General features: G+C 37.4%; 2 protein-coding genes across 2 annotated transcripts; both read right to left on the minus strand.

The window, feature by feature from the left end:
• Positions 1 to 84: 84 nt before the first annotated feature.
• On the minus strand, positions 85 to 3890 carry rdh14b (retinol dehydrogenase 14b). The gene is made up of 2 exons (XM_058755612.1): positions 3445 to 3890; positions 85 to 1567 (listed from the first exon to the last, which is right to left on the minus strand). The coding sequence occupies exons 1-2, from the start codon at positions 3853 to 3855 to the stop codon at positions 950 to 952; spliced, it is 1029 nt and encodes a 342-aa protein (XP_058611595.1). The 5' UTR covers positions 3856 to 3890; the 3' UTR covers positions 85 to 949.
• A 791-nt stretch (positions 3891 to 4681) lies between these two features.
• Positions 4682 to 17839, minus strand: crip2l (cysteine-rich protein 2-like). Its single transcript, XM_058755613.1, has 8 exons — positions 17663 to 17839; positions 10468 to 10562; positions 9252 to 9309; positions 8571 to 8696; positions 7733 to 7801; positions 7490 to 7584; positions 6695 to 6752; positions 4682 to 5454 (listed from the first exon to the last, which is right to left on the minus strand). Exons 1-8 carry the CDS (start codon positions 17703 to 17705, stop codon positions 5390 to 5392), a joined length of 609 nt encoding a protein of 202 aa, XP_058611596.1. The 5' UTR covers positions 17706 to 17839; the 3' UTR covers positions 4682 to 5389.
• Between the last annotated feature and the right edge of the window lie 1943 nt (positions 17840 to 19782).

The raw sequence follows: 19782 nt of genomic DNA on the forward strand, positions 1-19782 counted from the left end.
ATCTGGAGTTCTGTTTCCTGCATGAAATGTTTCCTTGTTGTATGTGAATGGCAGCATACAAAGGAAGGACCTTGGTCCTCCTCCACAAATGACAAGAGTTTCATTCCAGCATTCAATTTATTCAGTCTTTACAGAATAACAGAAGCACAGCATTTACACTCAAAACATTTCATGTTTGTGCGTGTGATTAAGGACAGTAGCCAGTAAAATCCCTACAGCTCCACTGCGAATGAAATGTATCTAATAATAGCTAATCAACACTGAGGTATATAGGATGTAATGAAATTTATGCAGCTATTACTCTGATTCACTTTTTTGTTTGAGTAGTGACACCACGCTATATCTGCAGAGCCACAACCTACGCGTTTCCTTTTTGATTTCATTTGGACACTAGGATGTCACAAACATTTCAAATACATCTTGAAATGAGTCACAGGGTGGGAGTTGCCAGGTTTACTTCACGGCATTATGAGAAGATGATATTCTGGGAGGCTAAAGTGTGACTAGTTCAGTTCATAGAAGAATAGGTCTATCAAATTAATTGCTGAACAACATTCAACTATCGTGATGTATTGTGATAACTTGGTCACAAATCACCAGTTAAACTACATCGAGAGATATACAGTGGTGTACATGTTATTCTGTATTCATGTTAGCTCTGAGCCATATGTTTCTTGGGCACGTTGCTCCTGTCATTTGTATTCAAGGGATATGTCAGACTCGATACTTTCAGGCTCTCATTCACAGAGAAGAGTGAGTCACAAGCCTGAGGCCATCTCGGAAAACACTGCAGCAAAGATACAGGGAACAGATGGACATTTTAATTTCCTGTCCCTTATCCAGTAAGTCCCTCAGGTACTTGGCCAAAAACACTCCCCAAAAATCCAATCCACTGATGTTTGAGGTTTGCAATTGCCACATGTGTGAAGAGTGGTTCTGCTTCTTCGCCTTACCCCCTAAGCCCCACCATGCTTTCACTCAGGTCCCAGAGCTGTTTAGCAGTATGGTCATCGGTGGCTTTAGACAGCAATTGTTCTTCTTCGCAATTAGCAAAGCATTTTCCAGACATACCCTCAACTTCAGGCGAGCATGCCAGGTACAGTGGGGTCTGAGCACCCTCCAGTGGGCTTTTGAAGAACAACCAAGAGACCAGCAAGAAAAGAGGCTTAATCAGCAGGGGGATGTTGACGTGCCGGCCCAATCTGGTCCTTACGATACCCGGAGTGAGGGCATTTACAGTTACCCCAGTACCATCCAGCCTGCGGGCCATCTCGCGAGTAAACAGTAGGTTGGCAAGCTTGCTCTGGCTATAGCAAAAAGCTTTGTTGTAATTCTGTTCGCTGTTCAAGTCTTCAAAGTTGATGCTGCCATACTTATAGAGTTTGGAGGAGACCACGACGATACGGCTGGGAGCAGACTGCTTTAGGAGGTCCAGCAGAAGATTTGTCAGAAGGAAGTGACTCAGGTGGTTCACTCCCAACTGCATTTCATAGCCCTCTTCTGTCTTACTGTAGGGACACTGGTAGAGACCCGCGTTGTTGATAAGAACATCAATCCTTGGCTCCTCCTAATTTTGTAACACAATTAGGAGTTTAGAAATTTTAGTTTGTGCACATCTAATCACACTTAGTGTATAAACGCAAAAACTGTAGATGGTGAAAACCTCAAGGAGGCTGTCTGAAGAGGCTGTCTTGGGACTTGAGGTATATCTAAGAGGGAAAATGCTACTCTATCCAACAGAATTTTGTGTAGCTAGATGTTGACTCGCTGCAGAAAATGTAACTAAAATGGCTGCATATAAATGTCTATTAAAGGGATAGTTCACCCAAAAATGAAAATTCTGTCATTAATTACTCACCCTCATGTCGTTCCAAACCCGTAACACCTCCGTTCATCTTCGGAACACAAATTAAGATATTTTTGATTGAATCTGAGAGCTCTCAGATACTCCCATAGACAGCAAGAGTTCTTACACGATCAAGGTCCAGAAAAGTACCAAGATGATCGACAAAGTAGTCCTTGCTGTCTATGGGAGCGTCTGAGAGCTCTCAGATTCAATCAAAAATATCTTAATTTGTGTTCGGAAGATGAACGGAGGTCTTACGGGTTTGGAACGACATGAGGGTGAGTAAATAATGACAGAATTTTCATTTTTGGGTGAACTATCTCTGTAAATCTACATTGGACGTCAGGGCTGGTTGTCACATGAGGAAGTTGTTACAATGGCTGTATGTCAGTAACTAAAAGGATTTGAGGTTTTTAGTAAAACCAATATGACATGCTATATATTAAATAGGCCTGTTGGCATGTGTTGTGTCATAAGTAAGGAATAATTGATGACGGGCCGTTGGATCATTAGAAAAATAATGCACACGGGTGTGCATTATTTTTCTAATAATTCAATGGACCGAAGTCAATTATTCCGCTTATACTACGGTTGCCACACCTCAAGACATCGATCAGATGATATATTTCAAGGCATTCATCCGTATTTCTACTTAAATCGCTATTGTGAGTAGGATTATTTCTTCCACATCTTATCCAACACCTCCGATTTCACTGCAACCCATTGATGGATCGTTCCACAGGTTTACGAGTGAGATCTTGTGAAAATATTTTTTAGAATAAGTCAGCCAATCAAAATCAAGTCTCAACCAAAGTGATACTTCTAATGTTACAATTCCATATAATTCATTAATTACAATTTCTGTTGGCCAAAGTAATAGTTTAACAATTTCATGCAATCTCATGTTATTTTTTCCATCTTTGCTGTTTCGTGTTTAAAGTTGAATGACAATCTGTTAAATGGCTAGTCTATTTAATAGCAGGTTCCCATTGTTGTCAAGACAATAATTTAATTTTAAAAATAAATCAGCCCTGTGAAATACTGTCAGGGTTAAAAGTGTGACAATCAGCCCCGTTTCCTCCTATTTTCATTATTTATGTATGTACAATTTATGAAGGTACCAAAAACCCACAGTTAATACAATATTGTTATGGTATAAGTACCATTACAATAAGTGAGGATAATAATATGCAATCCCATTAATATGTGCTTCGAACATTGTACAAAGTGAATTTGTAATTTTTCATGACTGGTGGCTAGAACTAAGTTGCCACACAGTTCATTGTGCTTACAATAATTGTAGTAATATGGTTAACATTACAGGAAGAGTACAAAATCTATCATATTTCATATCACATTCAGGACACTGGATAGCTCATTTCACCGAGAAACGCGCGTGCTCACTTGCTTGACCTTTAGTTACACAACATGTAGCGGTTTCGTGGTTTATGTGAAATAATTTGGCCATTTTCTCAATGGTTTTTGCCTGAGCCATTTCTGCGTTCATTAATTCACACTCCATGGTGTTGCAGCCTATGTTTAATAACATGCAACCTATTTTCAATGACTAAAAGTGAAAGAGACGGTTGTAAACAAACCCTGACAACTTCCTCGCAGAAGCTGCGCACAGACTGGAGCGACGCGAGGTCCAAGTGTTTGATCACGACCTCTCCCTGATTCGGACCGGCTTGATTCTTGATGTCCTGGGCCGCCTCCTCAGCCCTCTGCCTGTCCCGACAGGCCATGATCACACGGGCCTGCAGCTTCAGCAGCTCCGCGGCCGTCGCCCTCCCGATGCCGCTGTTCGCCCCGGTCACTATCACCGTCTTTCCGCGCATCAGACCCGCTGGGTAACGCAGCAATTTCAGCGCTTTCTGCCTGAAGAATATTCTCCGGGCGATGAAGAGAACCCCACCGCCGAGGACAGCGGTTAAAATTACCGCAGCAGACATCAGTGCGGAATGCTGAGTGTTGAATGACAGCGTGCGCGTGAGCACAGCGGACCACATTACCCAGAATGCACTGCTTTGTTTGTTATGGTTTAAAAATGTATTTCCTAATTTTTAAGGTTGACTAGTCAAGCCTACTAGTTTATTACACGATATACTGTAGAGCTTAATCATTATAATCAGCATCACTATGCAAACAAAACGTATTTGTCTTTTAGTGTGTTTACCTTAATTTATACATTTTATTTAATAATATAGCCTAACTGGATAAAAAAAAAAAAGTTGCAAACAACATTCATTCATTGCTATCATCATGATTTGTGACAGATCCTTGGATTTTTGTGCAAACTTTTATATTCTAATAATAATTGATATTGTATAACAAATACGTTATGATATATAGACTACAACAACAAATCCCTGATAGCACACATACATCACAGAGACGTCTATTTGAAGTCTGCATCTGCAACATGTATTTTTAGAGTGTTTGCTCATCTGCAATGCGTCTATAGGACGTTTCCTATCAGATGTCAAATAGATGTTTAGCTTTAAGATGTTAAGATGTGAAACTGAAATCTTACAGACATCTGCCAGATGTTTGTACACAGCAGATGCTTTCCAGATCAAGTGATCTTTAACAGACATCTTCCAGACGTATGTGTGATATCTGGGATTAAATGGTAATATAGTAATATAACAGCATCTGCATTTCCTTCCATTTAACTGGACACAATTATTAGTCATTTCTGCTTGATTTTTTTTAGAGTTGGTACTGATTGATTGTTTCCAGCTTCAGAATAATTTTCTTCTTTGGTGAATGTTTTGGCATTGTCTTCTTATAGACATCCCAAAAGTGAAATGAAATAAAACAATTTAATACACGTAACAGTATTTTTTTTTATTATTTCAAATACAAAGGTTTTTTTTTTTTTTTCAATACATAAACATACCTTATGTGCAAAGTTCAGAAAACATATGAAGAGTTCAGATGCAAAAGCCTCTAAGTGCCATCTGAAATTTCATCTAAAATTAGCATTTTTATCAGGCTGCTATATTTAGGTTCAGTAATTTTACTCTAATGGCAATGTATAGGTCCTTTTCTATGCAATTAAAGTGAAATAAGTGAACATAAATATAGGAGCCTGATAAAAATGCTCATTTAAGAAGAAAATTTCAGACAGCATTTAGAGGCTTTTGCAGCTCTTCATATGCTGTCAGTAATCTCTAATAAATAAGTGTGCTAAAGTGCTACACAACTAAACATATGTTAGACTAATGGCACAAATGTTTCATTCTGAACAGAATTGTCTTGTGTTACCTGTAATTCAATGTCACAGTCAAAAAATCAATATCTTAACTACATTCTTAAAAATATATAAACCATATATAAATACAGCAAAAAGGCTAAACACATATTCCTGTTAGTAAGTAGTAATTCTAGCTCATTTTAGTACAATTAGTATGTAAGTGGCACTCTGTAGATGAACAAGATCAGTGCAGACTCAAGAAAGAGAGGAAGTGGAGTTAAAGGAAGCAGACAAGAGGCTTGAATCTAAGGTTGCTAATAATACTGCTGGTTTGGTTGTGGTTCTTAGGACTGGCTCTCAGTGTTTGGGTCCTCGTATATGTAACTGCCAACACCTCCAGTGTTCACTCCTGAACAAAAACAGCAAAATTATATTATCACGGGTCAAAGACGAATAGGGGTTTTCAAGCATCAAAACAATAAATGCTGGGTTGTTTCAAGCCAACTTTGGGTCAAATATGGACTAACCCAACTTTTGGATTAAAAATATAGAAAAAAAAAATGTAACTATATTTTGATCCAAAGTCAGGTTGAAAAACCCATTATTTATTTAATTTATTTATTTATTTATTTTTTTACAGTGTATGATTTACAGAAAAAATAAAAAAAGTAATTCAGTGTAACAATAGTTCATATACCAAAAAATCTTTTCAGGCATATTTAGAACAATAATCGTTATATTACAAAAGACCCTGTTTAAGGATCACAGTGCAGCCCCCCAAAATACTCATTTATTTCAAGTTTAAATCTTTACCAATCTTTGCCACTATCCTTCAAACCACTTGTCAGCAAGTATTTAATCAGTAAGAATTTAATCATTAAAAATATAATAAAATGTAGTGTGATCACTTATTCCTTTAAATATTTTATGTACAGGTCAGAATAAGTATATTGTTTCATTTTTACATAAATATCTGTTACGCTGAATGACAATAGAACATTATTTCACTCATATTTTGACATTTTATTGTCACAAATGTAATTGGAAAGTTGAAACATTAAAGCAGACATTGCATTTAAAGGGGTCATATGACAATGGTAAAAATAACATTATTTTGTGTATTTGGTGTAATGCAATTATGTTTAAGGTAAAAAAACCCATTATTTTTACAATATTGTAATACCGTACAATATTGTCGCTCCTCTTTGCCACGCCTTTCTGAAACACATCGATTTTTACAAAGCTCATTGTTCTGAAAAGCACGGTGTGCTCTGATTGGCCAGCTATCCACTGTGTTGTGATTGGCCGAATACCTCAAGCGTGTGATGGAGCATCACCACGACATGGCGGCGGCGGCAACAATACTACAGTTACGCCTTCTTCCTTTGCGTAAACAACTGGGCGGTGTTATTCAAATCTTCCAACACAGTGACATAGACATGTGGGGGCGTGTTTAAATGAGGCATTTTAGGAAGGCGTGGCAGAGTCTTAACTTTTATAAAGAATATCTCTTTGGGTTTGAGACTTTAGTCTTTGCAACTTTATGGATCTTGTATATGCACAAACAGCCTGTAACACTTCAAAGATCATATGACCCCTTTAATATGTGTAAGATAATGACATTGGAAAATGGACAATGGAAAACGTACCTTTAGGCCCAAAGAGAACAGCGTAACAGGGTTTATGGCAGTACGGCTGGCCATCGTGCTGTAGTTTAAAACAGAACCCATGTACACTATTAAATCATATTAAATCAAATCTGGATGCATTGCACAACAGTTTAATCTAGATATTTTTGAGCTGCACCTTTATGATATTACTGAGAGAGAATATATACATTTCTATTCCATCCATGCAGATACTTTTTTTTTTTTTTACCAAATTACATTTAAGATACAAATAAATATATGTAGTGAACATCATAATATAAGGAAGTATAATTTTCAGACTGAAAATATATTTAGTTTAAACCTTTAAATACTTACATTGATCGCAAAATGTACACTGTAAAAAAAAATTACAAAATTGAGCCAACTTCAAATTTTAAGGCAACCAGCTTCAGCAGATTTTTGAGTTTGCTCAACTTATTTTTGTGGGAGATTCTCAAATGTTTGTTGTATAAACTTAAAACGACAAGTTGAGAAAACTCAAAAATCTGCTGAAGCTGGTTGCCTTAAAATTTGAAGTTGGCTCAACTTTTTTACAGTGTACTTTGAGGGGCAAGAAAATGTCAAAATGTATTTTTTATAATTTGCACAATATACATTATTTAGATGTATAAAGTGTATAAAAATGTCCCAAAATACAGTAGAAAATATAAGTAACTTAAAATTAGCAATATATTTTTGGGCTTTTTTTTTTTTTTTTTGTCAAATGAGAATCGACAGGTCTTTCACGTGGAATTGAAAGTTGATCGGCTGCAATGTTATATGCTGTCTCTGTACCTCTGCATGGCTGCCTGGAGCCAGAGTCTTGCTGCACCTCTCACAGCGCAGACAGGGTCTGTGCCAGTCTTTACCCAGAGAACTGACCTTTTCAGCTGAAACACAAAGAAGGAAACACAGGCCCTTCTGTAAGCACCAGGCAACCTCAGGAAATGCTAATGTATGTCCTGGCACTGCTGAACACACAAGTTCCAGCACAAGTCCATATTTGGTGAACTTTACTGTCTGAATGTCAGCGCTTACCGAAGTACACTGTTTTGTTGCACCTTGGGCAGATGTTCGGCTGACCAGAAAACGAACTGAAGCTTGCAGCTGGAGAATATTTGGTAAACAGTTATTCTCAAAAATAATATTCATTTAAATGAGATTAACATTTAATTACCATAAATGTAATAATTCTAAAATATAATACAGAATTCATTATCACCACCCACTTTGTTCTAGAAAGAACAGTAGAATTTGCCCATGCAAATGTTGCAATTGCATTGCTATATGGTTGCTAAGGTGTAGGTAAGCCCAACATTGAATTAAAGGATAGTTCACCCAAAAATGGTTATTGGTAACAAAACAGTTGCTGGTTGGCATTAACTTCCATATTATTATTTTTGTTTTCCATACTATGGAAGTCAATGTCTACCAGCAATCTTCAAAATATTGTCTTTCGTGCTCAACAGAAGAAAGAAACTCATAAAGATTTGGAACAGTTTGTGGGTGAGTAAATTCATTTTTGGGTGAACTATCCCTTTAAGTCAGGGGGGGAAAAAACAACAACAAAAATACATGATTTTTTACTAAGAAAAGAATGAAAAGTTTGCTTCAGTTACTAACAATATAAAAGCTATTCTTACATTTACTGATTTTATAAAAATCATTCAAGATTTAACAGCAAAAACCATGACCTGAAGGTGGACAATTTTAGAGTTATGCTATAAACTATCAATCAGACGACAGAAGTCATGTGGTAGATTGTATATAATGGATTTTTTTAGGCAAGCTGAGAATTTAGAAGCCTATCAAATAAATACAGTAGGCTGTGTAATATTAAGTCTCCGCATTATTGTCAACAGTAATACAAACTCACCCTTCACTGGGCCCCTAGTAGCCTTTTTCTCTTCAGCCTTGGGCTTGGTTTCCATTGCAACAGGTGCAGTGTCATCATTGACAGGTGTGTCATAGACATATGATCCGGCCCCGCCGATATTCACACCTAAAGGAATATTACAGGCAGTACAGTTGCTTCTTTTCTGATTATATTTAACATTACAGCATGTAAGAATTTAACATAGCCTTTAAATTCATATAATGTTAAAGGGATAGTACATGTAAAAATGAAAATTCTGTCATCATTCACTCACCCTCATATTGTACCAAACCTGTATGAGTTTCTTTATTCTGTGGAACACAAAAGAAGATATTTTGAAGAATGTTGGTAATACTATGGACGTCAATAGGACCCAAAACTGTTCAGTTACCAGCATTCTTTAACATATCTTTTTTCACAAAAGAAAAAGTCATACAGGTTTGAAATGACACGAGGCTGAGTAAATGATGACAGTGTTTTTTTTTTTGTTTTTGTTTTTCATTTTTGGGTGCACTGTCACTTTAATCCATATCTGAAGATCAGATATTTAAGCTGCTCTTGTGCAGGCTGTCTGTCTCATTAAGAATCTGTAGCATCAAAGGAACAAGCGTCCTACTTGCTGCTACAAGCCCCACAAATTATGAGTAGATGCATCTGAGGCACTAATTAGATGTACTGCACCTTTTGGTCCATAGAGGGCAGCATAGCATGGCTTGTGGCAGTATGGCTTCCCATCATGCTGTTAACAGTGGAATAAAGCACATCACTGAGATTAATTAGGCTTCCAGTTCCTGTCTTACTTGTCTGTTGTCATCAAAAATTAACACTCATGCTGTCCAATGATTAAAGCATGAAATATTCTCAACATCTAAAGAGCAAACAACTGTACTGGTCCTTGTGAAAAAGAATTAGGCTACACTTTTGTATACTTTTAAAAAGAGTATTATTATTATAGTAATACACTTTGGAAGAATATATTTAAGTGCTAACTGAAGAACATTTATTTTGTGGAATCTTACAGTTAAATGAAAAATGTATTATAGTTTACATTTTTACTAAATGCAGTTTACTAAACTTAGTTGGACTAAGTACTTAAATGCATCTTTATATCTAAATTCGTATTCACTTCTATTCTCTTTGAAATATGGTTGCCAAATACTGACAAATGAAGTGACAAGCATTTATGGTAAACTAAAAAAAATACCTTAATGTAATGAAAATTGAATGTCATGCATTTAAATATTTTTTGTAATGGTGAAGTTGCACAAATTTACAATTTGCAAAAGTACACAAGTGCACATTCAATACAATTAATATGATATTTGGGATGCATTAAGGTGCTTTGCCCTGCAGATAACAGTTTGTTAGAATTATCTGCATCATTATCTTGTTAAGTGCTCTTTTTTGGAGTCTGTAAGAGTTTTAAGGTGATTTTTCGTTATAGGTTTTAATCAGATATACATATTTAAAACGTATAGTTTTTAGCGAAAAATTAGGCAACGAATACAATTTTTGACCAATCACATACGCTCTAGAACGAGAATGTCCCTATCCGTAACAACACCAGCCTAGCAATAGCAAGTTTTGAATCATGAGTGTGTTTGACATCAACAAATTATTGCACTTGCTAATATAATGTTGCATGTGCATATAATTTCCCATTTTGCAAAGAATCTTTCTGAAGGTTACATTAATCCGCCAGCAGACTGCAACAAGGATCATTTTAGGATCAAAAATAGAAATAACTAAATAACAGTCAAAATTGAATTTGCAAACTATAAATAAACATTGTTGACATTAGATGTAATATTTGCCAGATAAATGTACATTGTCATGCAGCAACTTCCAAGACAAAAAAAAGGTGCATTTAATGGGATCTGAGCGGTCTTCCTCTCACCTCTGCATGTCCTCCTGGATTCAGGGTCTTGTTACAGCGTTCACACTTCAGACAGAATTTGTGCCAGTCTTTTCCCAGGGATGTTACTTTTTCCGCTACAAGACACAAAGACATTTATTCCCTTTACAGATCATCATTCATCTGAAGATGTACATTAAGATGATGCTTTAAGAGGCTCTTTAAATAAAAGTGTTAAAACTCTTCCCTCAAGCCACTATCTTCATTATAACAACTGAGCTGAAATTACTCCGTAGAGACTCTTACTGTAATGGTGCCTGGCAAAGATCAGAGCTTTTATGAAATGGTGGTTTGAGTCTCGTCTATCCTGGACCGTCTAAATGTGTTTATCCATTTAGTCTTTTGTCAATGCGTGTCTTAATGTGTCTAAGTCCACTGAGAGATAACGTGAAGCCTAATGTCTGTCTGTTTACTGTCTCACAGAGGATGTCAGGGAGATGTTGATGACTGCGAAACACTATTATAGAGTGAAAGGTTCTTATCAAATCGGACCATGTCATATCGAGGCCAGAATATTCCAGGCACGTGCCTCAGGGAGCACAGAACACCCTCATGAGGCGATCTCTACAGAGCAGCGTCACGTCTCTCTGAGTCAAGACTGAAGAACTGCACAGTAACATTTCAGGTCAAATTTTGTGAAATCCATTCAAGGATGTTTAGGGAAGTGTGTTTATTTTTGTGTGTTCTATTGCAGGATGTTGCCTCAGGGTAACAAATCCATTTTCTTCATTTTGCAAGCACATGATGCATATAAGGCAATAACACGGCTAATAAAGAAGGGTTGGCTTTGAATAAACCAATAAAAATGGTTTCTTTTATTACATTCTAGCGACTATTTGTCTTAAAAAATATTTCTCTGGCATGGTACACCATGTGTGTTTGTGTCTATCTATCTATCTATCTATCTATCTATCTATCTACACACACACACACACACACACGTCAGTGACACTCAAGTGTTTTTTATGGTATAAAAGTGTTATAAAACAGCCTTGGTGAGCATAAGCGACTTCTTTTAAAACAATTATCCATTATATACCAAATTTTTTAGTGACTTTCAGAGAAACTGAACAAATGTAACCTATTAGCCAGTTAGTTTCCTTCATGTAGCAGTTTAACAACTTTCCATTGCCATGTAGTTTTGTTTCCAGGCAACTAGCTAAAATGGAAATATATTTATTTATTATAAAATTATATAATTATTTTTATATATATATTTTTTATATATATGCATGGCAAATTGCAGTCTGACAGAAAGTTACAGAGGTTGCAAACACTTCAGAAACAAATAAGAAAAAGTTTTAGAAATACTAATAATCTAAATAATTTAATGGCTTGCATGGAACAAAAAAAAAAAAGTTAATAAAGGAATAGTTCACCCAAAAATGAAAATTTGTTGAAGATGGTCTCACCCTCAGGTCATCCAAGATGTAGATGAGTTTGTTTCTTCATTAGAAAAGATTTGGAGAAATTTACCTTCACATCACTTGCTCACCAATGGATCCTCTGCAGTGAATGGGTGCCGTCAGAATGAGAGTCCAAACAGCTGATAAAAGCATCACAATAATCCACAAGTAATTCACATGAGTCCAGGTCATCAATTAATGTCTTGTGATGTGAAAAGCTGCGTATTTGTAAGAAACACACCTATCATTAAGACGTTTTGAACTTCAAACAATCGCATCTGGCAAAAATGCCAGTCTATAATCCATAATAATGCTTCCTCCAGTGAAAAAGTCCATCCTTTGTTGTTTAGAACTGTTTTGGACTGTTTTCGCTTTTACACGGTACTTGATCTGTGCATATTTCTCTCCTGATTCAGACTAAACAACAGTTTCACCAGAACACGATATTATGGATAGAGAACTCGTTTTTTTTACCAGAAGCAACAGTTTGAAGTTAAAAACATCTTAATGATAAATGTCACAGTTATGGACTTTTGTTTGTGTTTTCATTCCCCATGTGTGACCTAGTTTCTGCCATCATCTAATTATCAGTTCATCACCTTCATTGTGTTCACCTGTCTGCCACTCGTTACCTGCACTATATTAGTTGCTGTCCTTTTGAGTTCCAGTTGTCGGTTATTATTTGTTGATGTGGACTTTACCCTGTGTGTGTGAACCCTCTCATCTCCAGTTATATTAAATCTCTTATTCCCTTTTGAACCTTCGTCTTCGCTCGTATTTTGTGTGCACCGCACAGACCCCCGTGACAGAATAACCGACCCAAACAAAAGTAAAGCATAGCTGCGTGTTTCCCCTCGTTTTGTTTTCCGTTTTTCATCAGTTTTTATTTTTCTGTCTCGTCATGAATGACCCTGCCTGCCTCCTCCTCATGCTGGAGCAGAGGAGCCTTTCCCTCGAGGACCATACGAGACTATTCGTGGAAATCTCCAACTACACCCACTACCCGGACTACTGCCTCTGCACGTTCTACCGGACAAGCCTGAACGACGAGTGCAGAGCGCGGTTGTCCGGAGATGGTCCTCGGGGAGATTTTGCCACCTTTGTGGAGTAGGTGCTGGTGTCTTGTGGATCCCCACTGACCATGGACTACGAGGACGATGACACCAGTCCCCCTCCTGACCCAGAGCCCAGCCCACCATCACCCCGAGCCGCAGAGCGTCAGCCCGAGCCCACCGCGGACGGAGAGCCAGAGCCCATAGCAACCCGCGAGCCATCGCAAGAAGGAGCGACTGAGCCGGAGATTGCCCCGGAGCCAGAGCCTCATCGACAGTCCGATCAGGTGCGAGAGCCGGCTAGATCGCACGCGACAGCGGAAGCTACAGTGGAGCGTGAGGGTGCCGAAAAAAGCCCCGCCCACTGCACCGCCGCTGAGGGTGAGCAGTCGCAGGACTCTGGGGACTTGATAAATTGGGAAACTCATGCAGACATGCCTTCCATGCTCACGCCTTCATCTGAAATCTCTAACTACCCTAAATTGCCTACCTACCTGGATTACCCACCCACCCTCCCTCTCCTGCCTCCTCCTATCATCCCGGCTACTTCAGCCCCGCCTCCGCTGCATCCTGGCAGCCCCTCTGCTCACCCTCAGCCCACCATCTGTGCGGTGGGATCACCTCGGGTCTGCCTGTCTCCATCGGCGTTGTGGCTGGGGGATCCCTCGTCTTCACCTCCAGCCTCTTGAGTCCTGGACTCCACCTCGGCCCTCCGACCCAGCGGCTCCACCTCGGCTTTTAGCTCCCTCATCTCCACCGTCGCCCATCGGCCCACCAGCTCCACCAGGCTCCTTTGTCGCTCCGGCTCCGCCTTGGTCCTCAGTCGCTCCAGCTCCGCTGCGTACCTCCGGATCTCTGCCTTGGTCGCCAGAACCCTCGGCTCCACCTTGGCCCTCCGGATCCTCGGCTTCGCCCGGACTCATCTGCTCTCCGGCTCCGGCTCCTCCTCCACCTGCTCTGCCGTCGTCGGTCGGCCCCTTGGAGTCGGCAGCCATTCCTCCTCCATGGCTCCTCCCTCCGTCGGCTCCACCATGGGCCGTCATCATGGCTGTGGCTTGGGTCCTGCCAGGCTCCTCCTGCTCCAAGTCCCTCCTGTCTCCGTCCTGGCTCCTCCCTCCGTCTGATCCGCCCTCCGTCACCACCCGGGACACTGCGGATCGTCCTCCTCCTGGTCATCCGGCCACCTCCTGAACCTCCTCCTGCCCATTCGTACCAACCCTCCGACATCCCTCTGTCTCCTTCCCCTTCTACGGCGTGGGGTCGCACCTTCCGGGAGGGGGGCGAACTGTCACAGTTATGGACTTTTGTTTGTGTTTTCATTCCCCATGTGTGACCTAGTTTCTGCCATCATCTAATTATCAGTTCATCACCTTCATTGTGTTCACCTGTCTGCCACTCGTTACCTGCACTATATTAGTTGCTGTCCTTTTGAGTTCCAGTTGTCGGTTATTATTTGTTGATGTGGACTTTACCCTGTGTGTGTGTGTGTGTGTGTGTGTGTGTGTGGACCCTCTCATCTCCAGTTATATTAAATCTCTTATTCCCTTTTGAACCTTCGTCTTCGCTCGTATTTTGTGTGCACCGCACAGACCCCCGTGACAATAAATTTGCAAATTGTCTCAAACAGAGCTTTCTGCTTCACAAGAAGTTAATTGATGTACTGGAGTGTTGTGGATCACCAGAGCTGGGTAGATTACTTAAATTGTAATCCGTTACTGATTCCAGATTACATGACAAAAATTGTAGTCAGTAACGTAATCCGTTACATTACACATTTTAGGTAATATAATCAGATTACTTTTGGATTACTTTTAGATTACTTTTGATTTAACTCATTTATCACATTGATTTAAATGGCATTATCTTGTACCATAATGATGTGAACAATGCAAAGAGTAAGAAAACTTGTTCCATTCATTGTAATTTACAACATGAAGTACATTAAACATTATATTACATCAAGGTTTCCCAAACTAGGGTTCGTAAAGGAACTGCAGAGGGGTTGTAAGTTTAATGAAAGGCTGACAATTAATTAAATCATAAAAACATTTAAATGAAAATAAATCATTTTAAAGCAAACTCCCTTTCTTTTTTATTTGAACTCCCTTTCGAGGAAAGTCTCTTCACGTGGTGGCCATATTTAATTTGTAACTCCTCCAGGCAGCTCATACAACTCACAATTAAAGTACATATGTCAAATCAGCAACAAAAATCTGAAATTAATTGCCCCATGAATGTTGTTTCTTATGCTCAAATAGCATTTAAAAAGCTTATTTTTCAGGCTAGACCAGGCAATGCGCAAGCGGAGTCATAACATGCTTTTGACTGTGCATGTGCATTTTCCGGTCTAGTCAGGTTTCTATGGGAAATTTGGCTCTTTCATTTAGAAAGTGGTACTATTCCTCCATATTGCACATTGCAGTTTCTCCCATTCATAAGTATAGGAGAGAACCGTCTTTGCATTTCTATAGTCTTTGTTTTAAATTAAACACTTACTAAAAAAAGATGAACTATTTTTATTTACCTGCATGCAATGTGATCATTAATCAGCATCAAAGAAACCGTGAGCATGCAAATGTGTTACTTAATTATTGAAATATTTATTTTAAAATCTAAGGGGTACTTAAAGCAAATACATTTGGTGAATAAGGTTTAGATGACAAAATTTTTGGAATGCCTGCATTACATGTAACTAAGAAATAACATGAATATGTGCATTTTAATTAGTTATAATTAATAATACATGGTTAAAAAACCTACAGAGTAATAATTCAAATAAAAATGAATGTGTTCATCAGTACTTGATGCAATCTTGAAACCCTTCTTAAACCTGAAATTATTTTTGTAAATCCAGTGCTCAAATGCTGTTGCCACCTGACTAATGACTGAGCTTTGTGTGAATGTCCACAAAACTGGACTATATATACATATAATATATAATATATATATAATATTATAATAACATATAATATATAATCAGTAGGCTATTTTAAAAAGGAAAATTTTAAAGATGAGAAAGAGAAATTAGGGAGAATCAATGATTTATGAATAATTTATTGCTATTGTGTGAATAATATGTAATCATGTAATTAATAAAAAAGTAACTGTAGTCTGATTACGAGTATTTTAAAATGTAATTTACTCTGATTACAAGTACTTAATTTTTGGAATCTGATTACATAATCCAGATTACATGTAATCAGTTACTACCCAGCTCTGTGGATTACTGTGATGTTTTTATCAGCTGTTTGGACTCGCATTCTGACGGCACCCATTCACTGCAGAGGATCCACTGGTGAGCAAGTGATGTAATGCTACATTTCTCCAAATCTGTTACACTGAAGAAGCAAACTCATCTACATCTTGGATGGTCTGACTGAGGGTAAGTAAATTTTCATTTTTGAGTGAACTATTCCCTATAACCACCGACTGGGAAGAGAAAGTCCTGCACAAACTGTTATTATGTGGCATAGCTACACAATTATGTGGGCAAAAAGCATGTTTCTAAAAGCCATTTAAAAGTAGCCGTGTGCAGGCTGCATACTTAAAGGTTGTTTGCAGCATTCAGATGAACAGGAATGCTTTCTCAGGTCACAGCTGTGAAAGTCTCAAGAGAGCGAGTATAGCAGCCAGAGACAAAGTGGATCTCACATTTTAATTATTATAGTGCTCGGTGGGAGGGAGTCAGCTCAGCATATGATATTAGCGCAGACAAATTTTTAATCTGCTAATCATGCATGTTGATTTTATGCCTTGAAAGAACAAAAATGAATGAATGAATGAATAAATAAATAAATAAATGTATTAATTTTGGATGACTGCTGTTGATGATAAATAATAAATTAATACAATGACTAATTAAGCTGTGGGGACAAATGCCAATGACACCTGCAGTTGAAAATAATTTCAGCCTAGTTACATTTAACCATAAGATTAAAAAACATTTCTGATTAATAAATCAATACACATCCCATTCACATGAGGCTTTCTGAATGAAGGGAAAGTAAAGGCTCATAAACAAGGACTGGACAGGAGAGTGTGAGAACGTTTACAGGACCCATAAAATGGGTCAAATCAGACAGACTGCTGCTGTTCAATCTAGTGGTTGCATTTGAATTTGTGGTGGTTTTATTGGTTTATGCTAATTTATCACAAATTTGATATTGGAAACCTAATTATTATTCTTGCATGTTTTACAGTCGCCCGTTTTAATCAAAGAGCATAGCTATTCTAGTGCAAATGGGATTATGAGCTTTAATAGAAAAATAGAGTTATATTTCATTCATCCTTATCCTGCATTTAATGCGTCATCCATTATTAAATCAGAAAACTCTCTCTCTATAGCTACACAGTGGTGATCTCCATTGAGTTTATTTCACAGCACGAGCTCAATATATTTGGTCTCTCAAATACCATGCAAATAAAATCCTCAGCAGATAAAATAGTTTGATTAGATGCAGCGTCTAATGCAGAAATCAGGTGGATCTTAATCATAAAACGTAATTAATTTAGGCTACTAATATGAATATCGTGCAGGCGTGATTAGCCATGGTAATTACCATCGAGCCCACACTGTGTGGTTTGCAGACCTTATTTATAACTCATAAGAGACTGAAAGTAAATTCATGCACTAGGTTACATTGCATCTACGGCGCAGACAGGCGGTTGCATTGTTTTATTCGTTGCATTGCGAAATAGAAGAAAAAATGGACGACTTACCGAAATAAACAGTTTTGTCACATTTGGGACATTTTGATGCCATGTTCCGTGCAAAGCTGGGATTTCCGCTGATTTGAGCACGTTGTCTTTTATTCAGATCTGAGTAAACGCGACTCGCTCGTTCTTAGAGATGCTCAAAGCGCGAGCGCATCCTCCCTTTCAAGATTGCCAGCCCGGATCCTCCCTCGATGACGTCAGCGGGCGAGCACCCCTCATTTCATTAAACATCGATGTCAACGCACACAGAGCATATGTAGACATAATGCCAATCATAGAAACCTTATCGTTTATGGAAATACCCATTTCATCTACGACTGAACACAACCTATTCTACACTGATTGATATAAATATTAACACATACTCTATTTGAAATGATAATGATGTAATATGACTTCATGTTTTGTGAATAGGCTATTTATTATAAGAAATAAAATGATTAAATTAGTTACTATAAGAAGTGCAATGCAAGTAGATGCAGACAGTCTGGTCTCATTTTCAGGAAAAAGATGCATACAATTTTGAAATTCAGATTTCATGCAAATATGACCGAGACCAACTCAATTATTTAAATGCATTCTTTTTTTGTTGAATAATTGCATATATATATATATATATATATATATATATATATATATTAACCCTATTTCTTTGTCATAAATCAGTGTTTTAATTCAGATTTCTGTAGGCTATTTAATTGTGTTTAATTCTGTATTTTTCATTCTTTTGATGGCACTAATTCAAACCATTTCATCTTGTTGATTTTTTATTTTACTTAGAACTGAAAAACGATTAATCGTGACTAATTGCATTCAAAATAAAAGTTTATGTTTACATATTGTGTGTACTGTGTATATTTATTATGTATATATAAATACACACACACACATGTAGGCTATACATTAAAAAATATTTATATATGTATATTATATATAAATATAAATATTTTATATATAAATCTAACATATTTTCCCTTAATATATACACTGTAAAAAGTGTTACAGAGGTTTTATATACTTTAAATAGTTGTAATCGTTTATTTTATTTGTTTTATACTAAAAAGTATCCATATACTTCATCTTTACTTAAAATATATCAGTTTTTATATAACAATATATTTTAAATAAAACTATTGCAATTTATTTGGGTAGTTATTTATATGTGGTTGTTATAAAAGTGAGTTGACATACACAATTTATTAGAGCAGCTGTCGATGTGGCAGGTTTTTATAAAATTTTTATAAGTTGGCATTATCCCTTTTTCACTGGAGGGGACTTTCCCAGGCAGATGCAGCATCTTCCTCGGCACCTCAACTGGTAACTCTTGACATTACAGCAGTAGCCCATATTTAATGAAAAATTAGCCTTATTGTTATTTATAGGTTTTTGTTTTTTTTCGTTTTTTTTTTCTTCTGGGGCCTGAAATAGAGGAATTTTGGTCAATATTGATAAACAATATTTTGCTGAATGTGTTTTTGTGCTGGCACCTTGGCTGGTTTAGGTCTGTCATGGATTAATAAATATGACAATAAAACCGCCAGTAGGTGGCAGCAAGTCCCTGTTTTAATAAATGACTTACTGAATCATTCATATCAAACGATTCGTTCAAAACGGCTGATTCAATAGAAACGAAACAATTGAGTCCATCTGAATGGACCATTGAATCACTGGCTTAATTCAAGGAATGAAACACCTTGTTGCTATGCGCTGTTGTATAAAATTAATAGCACATTTGTGACCCTGGACCACAAAACTAGTCTTAAGTGTCAATTTTTCGAAATTGAGATTTATACATCACCTGAAAGCTGAATAAATAAGCTTATATGGTTTGTTAGGATAGGACAATATTTGGCCGAGATACAACTAGGCTATTTGAAAATCTGGAATCTGAGGGTGCAAAGAAATCAAAACATTGAGAAAACCGCCTTTAAAGTTGTCCAGATGAAGTTCTTAGCAATGCATATTACTAATCAAAAATGAAGTTTTGATATATTTAAGGTAAGAAATTTACAAAATATCTTCATGGAACATGATCTTTACTTAATATCCTAATGATTTTTGGCATACATTTAAAAAAAAAATTGACCCATACAATGTATTTTTGGCTATTGATACAAATACCC

Source organism: Onychostoma macrolepis, chromosome 20 (genome assembly GCF_012432095.1).
Source record: "Onychostoma macrolepis isolate SWU-2019 chromosome 20, ASM1243209v1, whole genome shotgun sequence".
Classification (NCBI taxonomy): domain Eukaryota; kingdom Metazoa; phylum Chordata; class Actinopteri; order Cypriniformes; family Cyprinidae; genus Onychostoma; species Onychostoma macrolepis.

Coding starts and splice junctions, on each gene's coding strand:
- crip2l (XM_058755613.1), bottom strand. CDS start 17,705: ATGGCATCAAAATGTCCCAAATGTGACAAAACTGTTTATTTCG. Junction 10,563..17,662: donor TGACAAAACTGTTTATTTCG/GTAAGTCGTCCA, acceptor TGTGTCTTGTAG/CGGAAAAAGTAACATCCCTG. Junction 9,310..10,467: donor ATCCAGGAGGACATGCAGAG/GTGAGAGGAAGA, acceptor CACTGTTAACAG/CATGATGGGAAGCCATACTG.
- rdh14b (XM_058755612.1), bottom strand. CDS start 3,855: ATGTGGTCCGCTGTGCTCACGCGCACGCTGTCATTCAACACTCAGCAT. Junction 1,568..3,444: donor TCTGCGAGGAAGTTGTCAGG/GTTTGTTTACAA, acceptor TTACAAAATTAG/GAGGAGCCAAGGATTGATGT.